General features: G+C 38.7%; 2 protein-coding genes across 8 annotated transcripts in view; one reads left to right on the top strand and one right to left on the bottom strand.

Annotated features, from left to right (window-relative positions):
- The window catches only part of SWT1 (SWT1 RNA endoribonuclease homolog), a 104,654-nt gene extending 102,935 nt beyond the window's left edge, over positions 1-1,719 (bottom strand). For 4 of the 5 annotated variants that reach the window (XM_065936197.1, XM_065936199.1, XM_065936200.1 and 1 more), the window contains exon 1: positions 1,611-1,719. The gene's annotated coding sequence lies outside the window, so the exon portion shown is untranslated. Of the gene's footprint in view, positions 1-885; positions 1,460-1,610 lie in introns of those variants that run through there. The other variant, XM_065936198.1, reaches the window with a different exon arrangement.
- TRMT1L (tRNA methyltransferase 1 like) overlaps positions 1,553-13,644 on the top strand; it is a 38,674-nt gene continuing 26,582 nt past the window's right edge. The window contains exons 1-6 of one of the 3 annotated variants that reach the window (XM_065936202.1): positions 1,947-2,436; positions 3,834-3,974; positions 6,725-6,835; positions 8,566-8,679; positions 11,843-11,907; positions 13,476-13,605. In XM_065936202.1, the coding sequence (XP_065792274.1) occupies positions 2,184-2,436; positions 3,834-3,974; positions 6,725-6,835; positions 8,566-8,679; positions 11,843-11,907; positions 13,476-13,605 (814 nt within the window). In that variant the 5' untranslated portion in view covers positions 1,947-2,183. Of the gene's footprint in view, positions 1,653-1,946; positions 2,437-3,833; positions 3,975-6,724; positions 6,836-8,565; positions 8,680-11,842; positions 11,908-13,475; positions 13,606-13,644 lie in introns of those variants that run through there. The other 2 variants (XM_065936204.1, XM_065936203.1) reach the window with 2 other exon arrangements.

Below are 13,644 nucleotides of genomic sequence, written 5' to 3'. Positions count from 1 at the left end.
AAGGAAGAGCTGAAACCTTTTGCCAAAAATGAATGGACTTATAGGCATGTGAGTGGGCCACCCTTGAAGCTGATCCTGTTGCCTTAATGAAGCATCCACTAGGCAGCATCTTTTGCAAATATCTCACTGCAATGTTATGAGAGACCCAAAGGCAGACACACCCAGAAAGCCATTTCTGAATTCCTGACCCATATCCACTGTGGGGTAAGAAGTGTATTGGCTGTCTTAAGCCATAAAGTTTTGAACAACTTACACAGCAATAGATGAGTAATATACTCAATATAATTTTTCAAACTTTGAAGATGCCTTCTTTAGGGTGGCTCAAGAGCAGGGACTGTGCTTGGGAATTCTGATTAAAATTTCCACACAATACACAGACTAAAAATCTAACCCTTTTCATCTTCTAGTTTTCAGCTGGTATTAATGAAATTGACATCCTAAATCAAGCTTTCAATTAACCATCCATTCTTTCACAAATTAAAACATCACTGGTTCCCAGATGATGCATAAATATCCACTACTCATGCCTGCAAACTATAATGTTATTATCCCATTTTTAATTAACTGTTAAGACCAGTGAGGCAGTTACATATCCAAGAATACTAGTTATAAGTTGTGGATGGGGCCACTAAGAGGGCTTTAGAATCACAATTCACAAAAACGTCCATGGGATAAATTGTTTAACTGGGGAAGAGAGGAGGGGAAAACCCCTCCACATATACTTTCTAAGTACTTGGAGGGAGGACCACATTCCTGTTTTGAGTTTCGAAGTGCCACACTCGCTCTCCCCTGCGTACTGAAAACAAACAAAATAAACAGACCAAGAAGAAAACCATTAAGTATCGCCTTTATTAACTAGGAAAACCGAACGGAAAGTGCGAATACCTGAGACTAAAAGAAGATTCTCCCTTCCTGCTTCCTGTAACATTCGGACCAGTGTAGGCAGAGTAGTCAGAAAACAAGGTTTTATTCCTCTTGCCTCCCGCAGTGGGCTTGAAGGAGCGCGCCTTAAACTCAAGCAGGCTCGGAGAGTAACGAGAAGTACGGAGGCCTGCAAACTTAACAGACGCCTTGAGGAACCTGAATCGCATCAGTCAAGTGCCCTGAAGCTCCACACATTCAGGAGCTTTGGATATTAAAAGCCTAAATGTAAGCATTGTCTTCTCCCGACTCCTGGGCCCCGCAATTCACCATCACAGGAATCTTACAGCCACAGCGCGGCGCTGCTATGGGGAATACGTAGGTTAAAACTAAATTAAAAGGAAAAGAGTGTTCAGATCATGGTGTGGGTGAAGGCGCGAAACGAAGAGCAGACCCCCATCTCGAAGTCCACCTGACTGACAGGCGGCCCAGAAACCGCGGACTCAGGTAGAAATACACCGCACCCAACCCGGGGCGAGAGGCAGCCCGAAGGCAGAGCCGGCCAGAACCACACCCTTCACAGAGCAGGCTAAACCCCGGGTCCGCCCACAGAGTCGCCCCGCCCAGGCTCGAGAGGCCCCCGAATCCTCCGTCCGTCCCGCCGGCTGCCCTCTTTCGGTCCCGGAGTGAGGCAGGGAGAGTACCCACCGAAACGTCAACTAACCCCTCGGCTTCCCTACGTTACTTACCAGAGCCCGCGCCGGTTGCGATTTGGGACGCCCAAACCAAGGGTGAGGGACCCCGAGCGCGATGCCCGCTGGGAAATGTAGTCCTGCGCTCCGATGGCAGCTAGCGCTCGAAAGCTCTGGAGCGTTTGTTTAGCTTTGCCTTTACTTCCTCCGAGGCCTTGGGACCACCCACCGCCCCGCTCCGCCCTGGGCGGCGCAGTGCACGCTGGGTATTGTAGTTTTGGTTGGGTTCGGTGGTTGACGGCTAGAACGAAGACGCGCCGTGGAAACGGAACTCTCTGACCTCATTGGACGCCGTCCCCCACCATGCTCCTGCGCAGTCGGGGCTGGCGTCGTAACGCCTCGGGGAAAAGGAAGCGGACGGGCCCGCGAATCGCTGCCTGTGGCTTTTAATTTTTCTGCTGACTGGATTTGGTCACTGAATCTTCATCTTTTGTCTGTTGCACGCATCTCGCCCTCCCCATTTGCTTCCCCACTTCTCGGATCCGGCCCTCTGGGCTTTCACGCCAGTTCTCTCACTCCGCCGTGAGCCCCTGCTGGTCCCCGGGCGGGCCTGGCAGGGAGGCGGTAACTATGGAGAATATGGCGGAGGAGGAGCTGCTGCCCCAGGAGAAGGTGGAGGTGGCCCAGGTCCCGGTCCCGACCCCGACCCCGGACTCGGCTCGGGTCCCAGCTCCGGCCCCGGATTCGGCTCCGGTCTCGGCCTCGACCCCGGCCCCTGCCTCGGCTCCGACTCCGGCCTCGGCTCCAGTCCCAGCCCCTGCCCTGGCCCAGGCTCCGGCCCTGTCCCCGTCCCTAGCCTCTGCCCCTGATGAGGCTGAAAGCAGTAAGTGCAGGGAGGCCCAGATCTTTCTGCCGCAGGAGAAGCAAGAAAATGCTCCTTGCTGGGGAGTAGGGGAGGCCATTCTTCACTGGGATGGTTTTTAAGGGGGAGAAGGCAGTTTTACCGAGATGGGGGGAGGAACGAGAGACCCGTATAGCGGTAAAAACGGGTACAGGGTGGGGGACGGCATCATCTCCACAAACCTCGGGGATCTCACAGGGAAGGATCTGTGGAGGCCAGTGGTGCTGCAGGTGGAAGGAAATAATGGGATCGTGAACGTCTTCGTTAAAGGGGGGGCTATTTCTGTTACAGAAATTAGAAGTTACACCTCATTTGGTAGTTTCCCTCTCAGCCCCGTCTGCCATATTTCCCTGTGCCCTTTAAAATATGATAGAGTAACCGAGTTTACTGTAGTAGATGCTAACTGCCAAGATTTAGAAACCGTTGCTGTCAGTTAGGTTTTATGTCTCGAAATAGACACGAGATGGGGTTTTTCTCATTTTTTCTTTAGCAGCTTGCCTCCAAAAAGAATTTGAGGCTGACGAGTAGTTTTAAGATAGTGACTAAATTATAGATGTTTTCCCTCAGACGTAAATACCCGTCGAGTTTTGTACGTTTCTCCAAGTCGGCTGTCGAAAATTAATAGCCTGTATTAACTGTGCTTGCATGTTTTATAAGTGATGGTTTATTGGACCATAAAGGAATTTAAAAGATTGATAAGTAACACTTTATTAAGAATAGTCTGAACATTTTTAAACGTAAGCTCTAAGAAACTTTTCTTTAGAAATTTTGTCCCCAAATTGACCTTTATGCTTTTTCTGAATCATAAAAACAACAAAAAATCTTAATATGTTGTCTTTCCTACTGCTAAGCCAGTTTTGAGGTTAATGTTTAAAAAACATTTGGATAGTTATAATCTAATAGAATTACTTCTGTAATTTTTAAACAACATACAGATTGCTATAGTAAAGAGTAGGATGGTCACAGAAAAGACAAAGGTCAGAATGCCTCTTGTAGGCCTCTCCTCATCACAGGAGATCAAAGCTAGTAAGTGCTAAGTAAGGCCAGTTGTTTCTTCTGCATCTGCAATGGGGGAAGAACAGGTACACTCCAGAGTAAGGTATCCTCCTTAACTCACCTCTAGATGTGGTCTTTTTATGTTAATCGGATGTGATTGAGCAGCTTTAGGTGATTTATGCTTTCTCCACCTCCCTGCCATCATGAATACGTTAAACATAGTTTGGGAAGATTTATTCATATATTCCAAAATTTATGAGTATTTAATTTGAAGAATGTGTGATGTTTGAAAAACCTGAAAATGCATTTCTGGAACAAATAGTGATTAAGAAATTGGAAATGCATTAGAAACGTATTAATCACATTTTAAAAATTATTTTTAGATGGTCTAGTTAGCCCTTTGAAGTCAGTCTCATATAGGCAAGATGAAGATGGCATATCTGAAGTAGAATTGAAAATTGAGGAAGAAAAAGAAGTTTTAAAAGAACCGCCTAGCATCTTGGAATCATCTGATTTAATAAGAGGTTTGCCTATTGACTTCTAGATTACTAGTGTGTTACAAAAAGATTGAGTGATTTTAAGTACAGATTGATATCTCCTGTCTTGAACCAGAAAGTGACTTTAGAGATGTACATAGGCATTTTTATGAATCTCTTGGACAGATCTTTAGAGTTTTCTTCAGTAGTGGACTACAGGATTTTCAGTTTTCTATCTTACCGGGCCCCTTTTACTTACTCTGTACTATTAGTAGTTAGAATGATTGCAATAAACACATTGTTAGTAGTACCATGTATTTTGTTTCACACACACAGATCTTTGAAGTATGGAAGCCAATGATTTCAAATTAAATAGGTTGGTGTGTACATACAGACTCATTGCCTGAATCTTACTGTCTGACCCAGTAATTAAAGATTTTTGATCAAATGGGAAAACAGTTTATCTGTTTATAGAAGCTGTCTCATTGTAAGTCATTTGAATAATACCTGATATAAGAAATTAACCAATAGCATTTGTTGCTGTTTGTGTTTCTCATTTTGGAATTAGGTAAAAATATTTTTTAACACATTTTAACAGGAATGGCTGATAAGGGCTGAATTGAATTCCAAAATTTTGACTCCGTGTGCTACTGCACCCAAAGAGACTGGTGATTTTTTTTTTAATTTAATTTAAAACTAGTGCCTGCTGTGTGCAAGTTACTGCAGTAGGCATTTAGCCATTACAGAGATGAATAAAGATGTAGCCCTTGACTTCTTACTGCTTATTTGTAGATGAGACAAACAAGAATGTAGATTGTATAGCAGGGAAAGCAACTGGGAGTGAGGCTTGGAGAGGAATAGGCAGGAAGACAGCAGCGTGGAGAAATTACATAATCCAATTATGTAATATTAAAGAGTCCTGTGGTTTATCCCATTGACTCCTAACTCACTGAAGATCTTTTCCTATCAGTTACCATCTCTTGAGTCTTATATATTCAGAATTCTATTTTGTTAACATTTCTTTCCACAGGGCTACAATATTCAGGTCTCTCTATCCTTAAAAAGAAAGAAGCAAGTTAAAATCCCATCTCTTTTTTTTTAATACTAGCAGACTTCTTGAAAATAATCTGTGCTGATTTTCTATACTTCATTTCTCTTTCCAGTTCTATTTGTACTCTAAAAACACCTCATTGAACCTTCTTAAAGGTCACTAGAAACTTACTAAATACTAAATCCAGTAGTCTTTTCTTGATCTCTACAACTATTTGTGATATGTACTGTTAAGCACTACTCTTTTACAGTCCCTTCTTTCCTGGCTTCTGCATTATCTTGATTCTCCATACCATTTTTTCTTTTTGAAGCTACCCTCTTGATTCCTTTTCCTCAACGTCTCCTATACATATATTCATCCCTCCATACCTCACTTCAAAATTGTATCCATTTTTGTTAATCAGTAGTGGGTTAAGCAGCATTGGGGAATGCATCCCACATACTACTAATCAAGAATATGTTAAATATATTTTGGAATGATTTGTTAATTTATTCCAAAATTTACAAATACGTAATTTGAAGAATAGTGTAATATTTGAATAACCTGAAAATGTGTTATTGGGACTGAGTTTTGGCTTTTTTATCCTCGGTTTCAAAACATTTCCCCCTAGGCTTTCTTACTGATGCTCTTAGTTTCACCTAACATGCATATTTATGAGTTACATCTATTCAGAATCCCTCCTGACCTTCCACTACGATTCAGCTGCCTACTGGACTTGAGTACCTAATTCCAGTAGTAATCAAACACACTGTAAAAAACTAAATTCCCATTATGTTTCCTCTTCCTTTCTGCCAAAACTGTTTTCTGCTTCTTTTTATTTGTTAATAGTGCTTGTATCAAAATCTAAATTTTTCTTTAATCTTCACCCTTTCACATCCCAAGTCCTCTGCTGCTTTTTTTACCGTCTATTTTCTAGTACCTTTCCATTACTAATTTCTCACCTAAATTATTGATTGTTGGTACTACAACTAGAGATTCTGAAATGCGTTTAAATCATATCATTTATTTACTCAAAAACCTGAAAAGACTTTTAACATTACCTAAAGAGTGTAGTCCAAACTAACTTAGATACAATTTATGCCTCCCATGATCTGTACTACATTTTTGGCTTCATTATCTTTCCACCAGCCCTATCCCCCAAACGTACTACTTTCCAGCCAGGAGTGGTAGAGAAGTGGCTGTATATTTTTACACCACATGCCTGTTTATTTCAGTTATAAGGTTATTTCAGTTTATAAGGCCAAACACCAAATCTCTACTTACTGAAAATGTTTATATCTTAAGTCTTGATCAAACGCCGCTTCAGTGAAGGCTTCTTAGAGGCACTTGTTGGAATGAGTTATTCCTTCCTCTGTATACCCACATCATATTTACCTTTACCCCTAAGTGTTCATTCATCTTGCCTTGTGTTACCGTTAGTAGTTAATGTGTTTATCTCTCATCCGATTGAAAGTTCTCTGAAAACAGGAAACCTGGCTTCAGTGTTTTATACAGACTAGAAACATTTTCTGTAAAACTTTATTGAATAATAAAATAAAATTTGAAAGCTTTGAGGTTATACAGTGGCAAATCTTTGACTTCTGAGACACACTCGTCATTTTATAAACTGAGTTTTCTGCCTAGGTACTAAGGCACTGTGCTATAGGAAATGAAAGTGTAAAATTCTGTGTGATGTGATAAAATGAAACTGAAGATGGAATACATATTGTTAAAGCATAATTTTCTAACTCTTAAACTTTCCTTTCAGAGAGACACATCTCAATTCAAAGGCAGCTTGCTGATTTAGAGAAGTTAGCTTTCGTAACTGAAGGGGATTGTGACTCTGCCAATTCACTGAACTCAGATAATCTTGATGCAGGTATTTCTGTCTTTGGAGGGTTTCTGGTTTTTTTGTTTTTTTGGTCAGTTTCTAATGATTTGTCATCTTTCTACTCATGAAAATTTTGGGAAGCATGAACTTGTTTATTTCCACCAAACTAGGGCAGAAGTAATATAATGTTTTTTAACTTAGGAAATGGTACCCTTCTATATGTAAGGGCGCTGTGAGATAAGTTATTTCACAGCCCCTCAAGGAAATTACAGTCTCATGGATATATAAGGGCTTTGTTAGGAATTAACGTTTTACTGTGAGTAACAGAAATCCAAAAAATCGTATGGAGGCTTTTATTCTCTCATAAGAAAGAAATCTCAAGACTGGCAAAGTAGAGCTGGTACAGAGTTTCAGGATGTTGTTAGTGCCCTGAGTTCCTGTCATTCTACTTTACCATACTTGGTGCTTGGATTCCATCCTCAAGATCTCCTCATGGTTTTTTGAAGTAGAGACTATATTTTAAAAATTGTCCTCCAACTAATAAAAAAATAAAAATTAAAAAAAAATTGTGCTTATACTTGCAGTGTGCTATATGTGAAAGATATTTGCTGGATTAAAAATTGAGTTAGTGGGACTTCCCTGGTGATCCAGTGGCTAAGACTTCGTGTTTCTAATGCAGGGGGGCATGGGTTGGATTCCTGGTCAGGGAACTCAGATCCCACATGCCACACAGGATGATCAAAACAAAAACACCCTGGTACAGTCAAAAATTTTTTTTAAAAATTGAGTTACCGTTTCTGTATATTTTATTGATTTAAACCTGGATTTGAGATTTTTTTTTAGTACTATTAAAGTTTTTATTAGATACATTACATTTCTAATTAAATGAAACTTCTATTTTGATGATCCATAATCTTTTTAAGAATATGTTAATAAAGAAGGAAGAATTAACAAATTCAGTAATAGGATGTGTGCTGTGTGCTTAGTCAGTCATGTACGACTTTTTGTGATCCCATGGTCTGGAGCTGGCCAGGCTCCCCTGTCTGTGGGATTCTCTAGGCAAGAATACTGGAGTGGGTTGCCAGGCCCTCCTCCAGGGAATCTTCCTGACCCAGGGATCAAACCCACATCTCCCACATTGCAGGTGATTCTTCACCGTCTAAGCCACCAGGGAAGCCCAAAGCCACTGTAATAGGATACAGAGGTTGTAATCCTGACTCCAGTCTCAGAATAGCAACAATATCGCATCCAATCTACCTGTTCCTTCTTTTCATTTTTCTAATTCCACGTTAACCGTTTTTGTTGCTGCTAGAGTAGAATACCAGGGCTGATACTTTTGTCTGTCTAGCTCCTATCCCTCTGCAAGTGTGACAACTGCCTTTTCCCCTGCCCAAAGTGCAAAATGACATTCTTTCTGGAAGGCATTTCGCCTGGGGGGATGTCATGTAGTTTATCATTTCCTCATTCTCTCCATACCCAGTAGCAACAGTGATATCAGCTCTACACAGAGAGGAGAGTTTTGGGGTAAAAATCAGTCACTGACCATGTCCTAAAACAATTACTGTTAAATAACTGCTGAGGCAAGAATGACTTCACTTTAATAAATGTTAAGATGTTATCTAAGGGGTGTGTGTGTGTGTGTGTGTGTGTATGTATGTATGTATGTGTTTTGAGAGGCAAGGGTGAGAAAGGGTCCCCTGTTAACTTCTTTTGTAGTCAAATTTAAGCATGAATAGCTGGTATATTCTCTGCTTTATTGGTTCTTTTTTCATTAACAGGAAACAAACAGGCTTGTCCACTGTGCCCCAAGGAGAAATTCAGAGCTTGTAATAGTCATAAGCTTCATCGTCACCTTCAGAATTTACACTGGAAAGTCTCTGTGGAATTTGAAGGTTTTATTTTTGTGTTTACTAAAAAGTGATGTAAATGAAATTCAGGATTTGGTACTAATTTTGGAATTTTACTGACAACATAATCAAGTATCTTCAGTTTAAAATTATGAAGGATTTAATGCCCCTCTTTTAATGTATTTATTAATAAAAGACCACATAGTTCTCTAGGCAGTAGATATGACACCTGTAGTTTAGTGTGAAAAACAATTATTAAGCATCTGTTCTGTGCTGGGTACTTGGCTTGGTCCTGAAGATCCACATTACTTACTGAACCATGTTTTCATAAGTTTTACTTTTCCTTTTTTTATTAGAGCAACTACAGTTTTTATTAACTACGATTAACTCCAGTAATAGTTTTGAAGGTATAATAAATGTAATAAAACAAGAAAATAACTGGTATGAATATTGGAAAAGAGAAGATAACATCTCTTTTTTTCCCTGCCGCTGATTTAAACAGAGTTAATGAGAGTTTTTGGAATAATGGTGAGATAAAAGATAAATATTCAAAATCAAAATCAGAGCCTTTCTCTACTCTGGATAAATGGAAATGAGGGAAAAAACAGTTACAACAGTGACAGAAATGGCACAATTTGAGGGAGTAGTTTAATAAGAGGATTCAAGTGAAGAAATGAATGAAGTTAAAGGACAAAAACCACGATTTTACCAAGTTAAAAGACTGCCTAGGGAGAGATTTATTGTTAGATTCTGAGGTAGTGAATTATGGATTATATGTGTTCAGTTGCTCAGTCATGTCCGACTCTTTGCGACCCCATGGACTGTAGCCCACCAGGCTCCTCGGTCCATGGGATTTCCCAGGCAAGAATACTGGAGTGGGTTGCCATTCCCTTCTCCAATGGATGATATATTACAGCCTTTTTTTAGAAAGAAATTTGGCAAAATTTAAAAAATTTAAAATATTTTTCCACCAGGCATTCCCTCTGCTAAGAGTAAAGGAAGCAATAGACAAAGATGTACAAGAATGTTCATTGCAGCAGGTGCTTAGAAACAAAATCTTGGAAATAAAATCAAAGATGGTTGAATAAATTATGGTACATACAGACCATGAAATATTATGCGGCCATTGAGAAGAGTGTTTTAGATCTATACTGGCTTGCTTGGAAAGATTTTCATGGTAAACTATGAAAATAGCAATATTTATGATAAAAATGAAAATACTCCCCTCCCCCAAAAAAACCCTAAGCATGTATATACTTAAATTTGTATATGATTATGCAAGTATACTTACTGTGAAATGTTGTTATCTGGAGTTTCAACCAGACTGAATGAAACAGTTATTATAAGATACCCCAAAAAGAAGCCAGAACTAGACCAGAACTATTTTCTTAGTGTTATAGTATTGATAAAAGGTTGTCACTAATTACTTAGAGAAAAAGTGAATTAGAGACTAATTCAGAAGCCATACTATCTTATGTTTAATTATTTATAAGAATGTATAGTAAACCATATTGAATTCTTAACAAAAAAGATCTCATTTTAATTACAAAGGTAATTAAGTAATTGCTTTATTTAAGCCATTGTTTAATCTTTGCTCTCTCCTCCAAGTTATTCTCTTCTGTTTGATGGTTCATGGTATTTCTTTACTGTCATGTTCTTTAGGTTGTTGCATTTTTCATGTGATGGTGATCTGGTAGATGGGGAATATGATAGTTTTTGTCTTTGTGAACAGGCTTCAAAGTAGTTGGCAAATATTTTGAATAAGATCTGCTGAAGGAATAGAAATGAGATGAAGGACAAAATAAGAATGCTTTACCTAGCTGGAGAAGACTGTATTAGATGTGGGAAAGAAGAACAAGTCTTCAGATTTAGCCATACAGATGTTGAGATGCATCTAGTGGAGGTAGCCTGGAGGGCACATAAACCTGGAAACGTTTGGGCTAGAGATACATATTTGGGAGTTGTCAGAATATAGATGGTATTTAAAGCTGAAAGTCTGGATGGAATGACCTTAAAAGTACATATAGGTAGGAAAGGAAATGGTCCAAGGTCTGAGTCCTGAGACACTTTAACATATACAGCTAAGAAAAATGATTGGATGTAAAGTGAACTGAACTACAAGTATGAGAAGAAGGAAGTTAGAGATAGGTTTACAGTTTTTGAGTTAGGAGTAACTGGAAGGCTTTATTATTCATTAAAAAAGTGAAAAAAGAAAGCTGGTCCAAGTGTCAAGTGAAAAATTTAGTCCTTGACAATAGGTTTTGTTTTGTTTTTTAATGTTTTTTGGTTATACTGGGTCTTCATTGCTGTGCGCAGGGCTACTCTTTGTTGCAAAATGTGGGCTGCTTGTTGCCGTTCCATGGCTTCTCTTGTTGTGGAGCCCAGGGTCTAGAAGCATAGGCTTCAGGAGTTGGGGCACCTGGGCTCTAGAGCTCAGGCTAAGAACTTGTGGTGCACAGACTTAGTTGCTCCGCAGCATGTGAAATCTTACTGGACCAGGGATTGAACCCGTTTCCCTTGCATTGACAGGCAGATTCTTATCCTTTGCATCAGCAGGGAAGTCCTTGACAATAAGTTTTGAAATAACCAGTCACATGTCTTGAGTAGGCAATTGGAAGTAGAGATCTGGCCCTCAGAAATGAATTGATAATAGAGTTGATAATTTGGGATTCCTTCTCATAGGGGCGATAGTTGCAATCATGAAAGGCATTCAAGTTAGTCAGGAAATGAGAAAAATTTATGTAGCAGATCCATCATACAGAAAATCTACATTTTAGAGTATGAGAGAGGGAAGAGGATCTGTAAAGATTAAGTAGGAAGTGCGCGAAGAGAACTAAGTGCTGTATCATTGATGAAGAAGAGGTTGTGTAATAGTAAACGCAGCATAAGGCAAGAAGATGAACCTGAGAAAAAGTCAAGATGGCAAAAAGGAGACGATAAAACTGAGTCCCAAAGAAGCTACATAACTAATCCAAGATAACAGGTTTTTGGAAGAACCAGATTCTGAACCTAGATCTCTTGTGTATGTTTTTATATACCGTGTCATATATAACAAATGTATAAAACCAAGGTGGTCTCATTCAGATAAATTATGACATTACAAATATAAGAATAATCCCCATTATTCTTATAAAATTTGGTAATAATTTTAATAATAATTGAGTTTTTGATGAGCAGTGATAAGACAAGCAGCAATTCTTCATTCTAGGTTACCGGATGTGCATCTGTCACTTACCTTGTCGACCAGTGAAACCAAACATTATTGGAGAACAGGTAATCACATGTTAGATTTGTTATTTTTAGATTTAGCTATCTCTAAAGGAAGTATGATTTTTACTTGCTTTAAGACTAAAATGTGTATATTCAGCAATGAGATTTACTTTAAGATTTTGTTTTCAAGGGCTTTCAGATTACCATAGTAGGAAAAATAAGAAATGTATGAAAATTGTTGCTGTATTGAACTTTTCATTTTATAGTTTTTAATTTCAGTCAGGTCACCTGCTATCATATGTTCAAAAGGAAAATTAACCCACATATTTAAGTAGAAAGCACTTCTTTTCTTTCAAAATAAATTTTGGTCATGGAATAAGAGCTTTTAATTTCTGTGGTTTAGTAAGTGTCTTAATATGTGTTGATTCATGCTCATCCTCCCTATGGTCTTCCTCTTAATTTGTCAAAGGACAGAATGAAGACACTTCTGAAATCTCAGTAACTTTAAAAAGTACATGTGTTTGTATTAAGATACATTTAACCTTTGGGGAATTCAAATTATAAAATATTTTATGGTGACACTATGCTGAATGCATATTATCTTAATAAATCATTATTAGTAAATTTTCCTTTCAGGCCACACAAAAAAAGTAAAGTATTGGGGGAGAAAAACATTTCTTAAGTATACTTTGTCAGGATAATGCTTGGTCCATTAACCCTATCTAAGCTATTTAGAGTATGATAACCACAGTGCCGTAAATTGTGGAATGTTCTTGACTGTTCTGTCCTTGCCCTGTGATTGCGAGTTAAGAGTAAGAAGGCATCAGAAGCAGGAAAGAGCTATTGGAAGTCTTCTTGTGCTTAACTAAATAAGGAACTAAAAAATGAGAACGTTTTACTTGGAAAAACAGACTTTTTATTATGTCTCTAACACTTAGGAGTATGCTAGCACTAGCTCAGATTTCCAGAAATCTGGAGAGCCAGTTGTTAAATGTGGCCATCATCAAAAATTAAAATATGTGAACTTACAAGTAAATAAATTATATTAAAAACAAAAGTAATGAATACTCACGACTCACTGCTTCCCAGTTATTTTACTACCTCTGTGCTCTTGCGTCATTTATATATATATATACTGTGTCTGCATAGCGGCCGTGTTCTCTGCTGTGATACTGCACATCTCTTCCCTAATTCACATTCAGTGATGTCACATGGGTAGCTTGAAATGTCACAGTTGGAGCTTGACATTGGCCGTGGTAGAGTGTTTAGATCACAGACCTGCAGACACTACAAATGAGGGACTTATTTTGCTGGAGAGACAGTTAAACGTCTGCCAACACACTGCTGCTAGTATCATACCACTTACAAGTGTTGCTAATAGAAGGAAAGAATACAGTTATTGTTGATTAGAATGAATGGGAAAAAACTAAAAAATTAAACTTGTGACCTATTGTAAAGTAACATTAAAAAGCAGATGTAAATATAGGTAAGGAAATAAAGATCCTTTCAGAGTCACATGGCAAAATGAATCCTATCTTCTAACATATTTAAATTCACAACCTTAAATAGACTTTTATTTCATTGTCTTAGTAACTTTTTTATGTATTTAAAATAAATACTCTGTTTGATAGATATCCAGTAAAATGGGCGCCCATTATCATTGTATCATTTGTTCAGCAACAATCACCAGAAGGACAGATATGCTAGGACATGTCAGGCGCCATGTGAACAAAGGGGAGACTAAATCCAGGTATATTGCTGGTAAGTTGAGCAATCTCATTAACATGTTAATAAGTAAAT

The sequence above is a fragment of the Muntiacus reevesi genome, chromosome 5, assembly GCF_963930625.1.
Source record: "Muntiacus reevesi chromosome 5, mMunRee1.1, whole genome shotgun sequence".
Taxonomy (NCBI): domain Eukaryota; kingdom Metazoa; phylum Chordata; class Mammalia; order Artiodactyla; family Cervidae; genus Muntiacus; species Muntiacus reevesi.
This window is presented reverse-complemented; position numbering and strand designations above follow the sequence as displayed.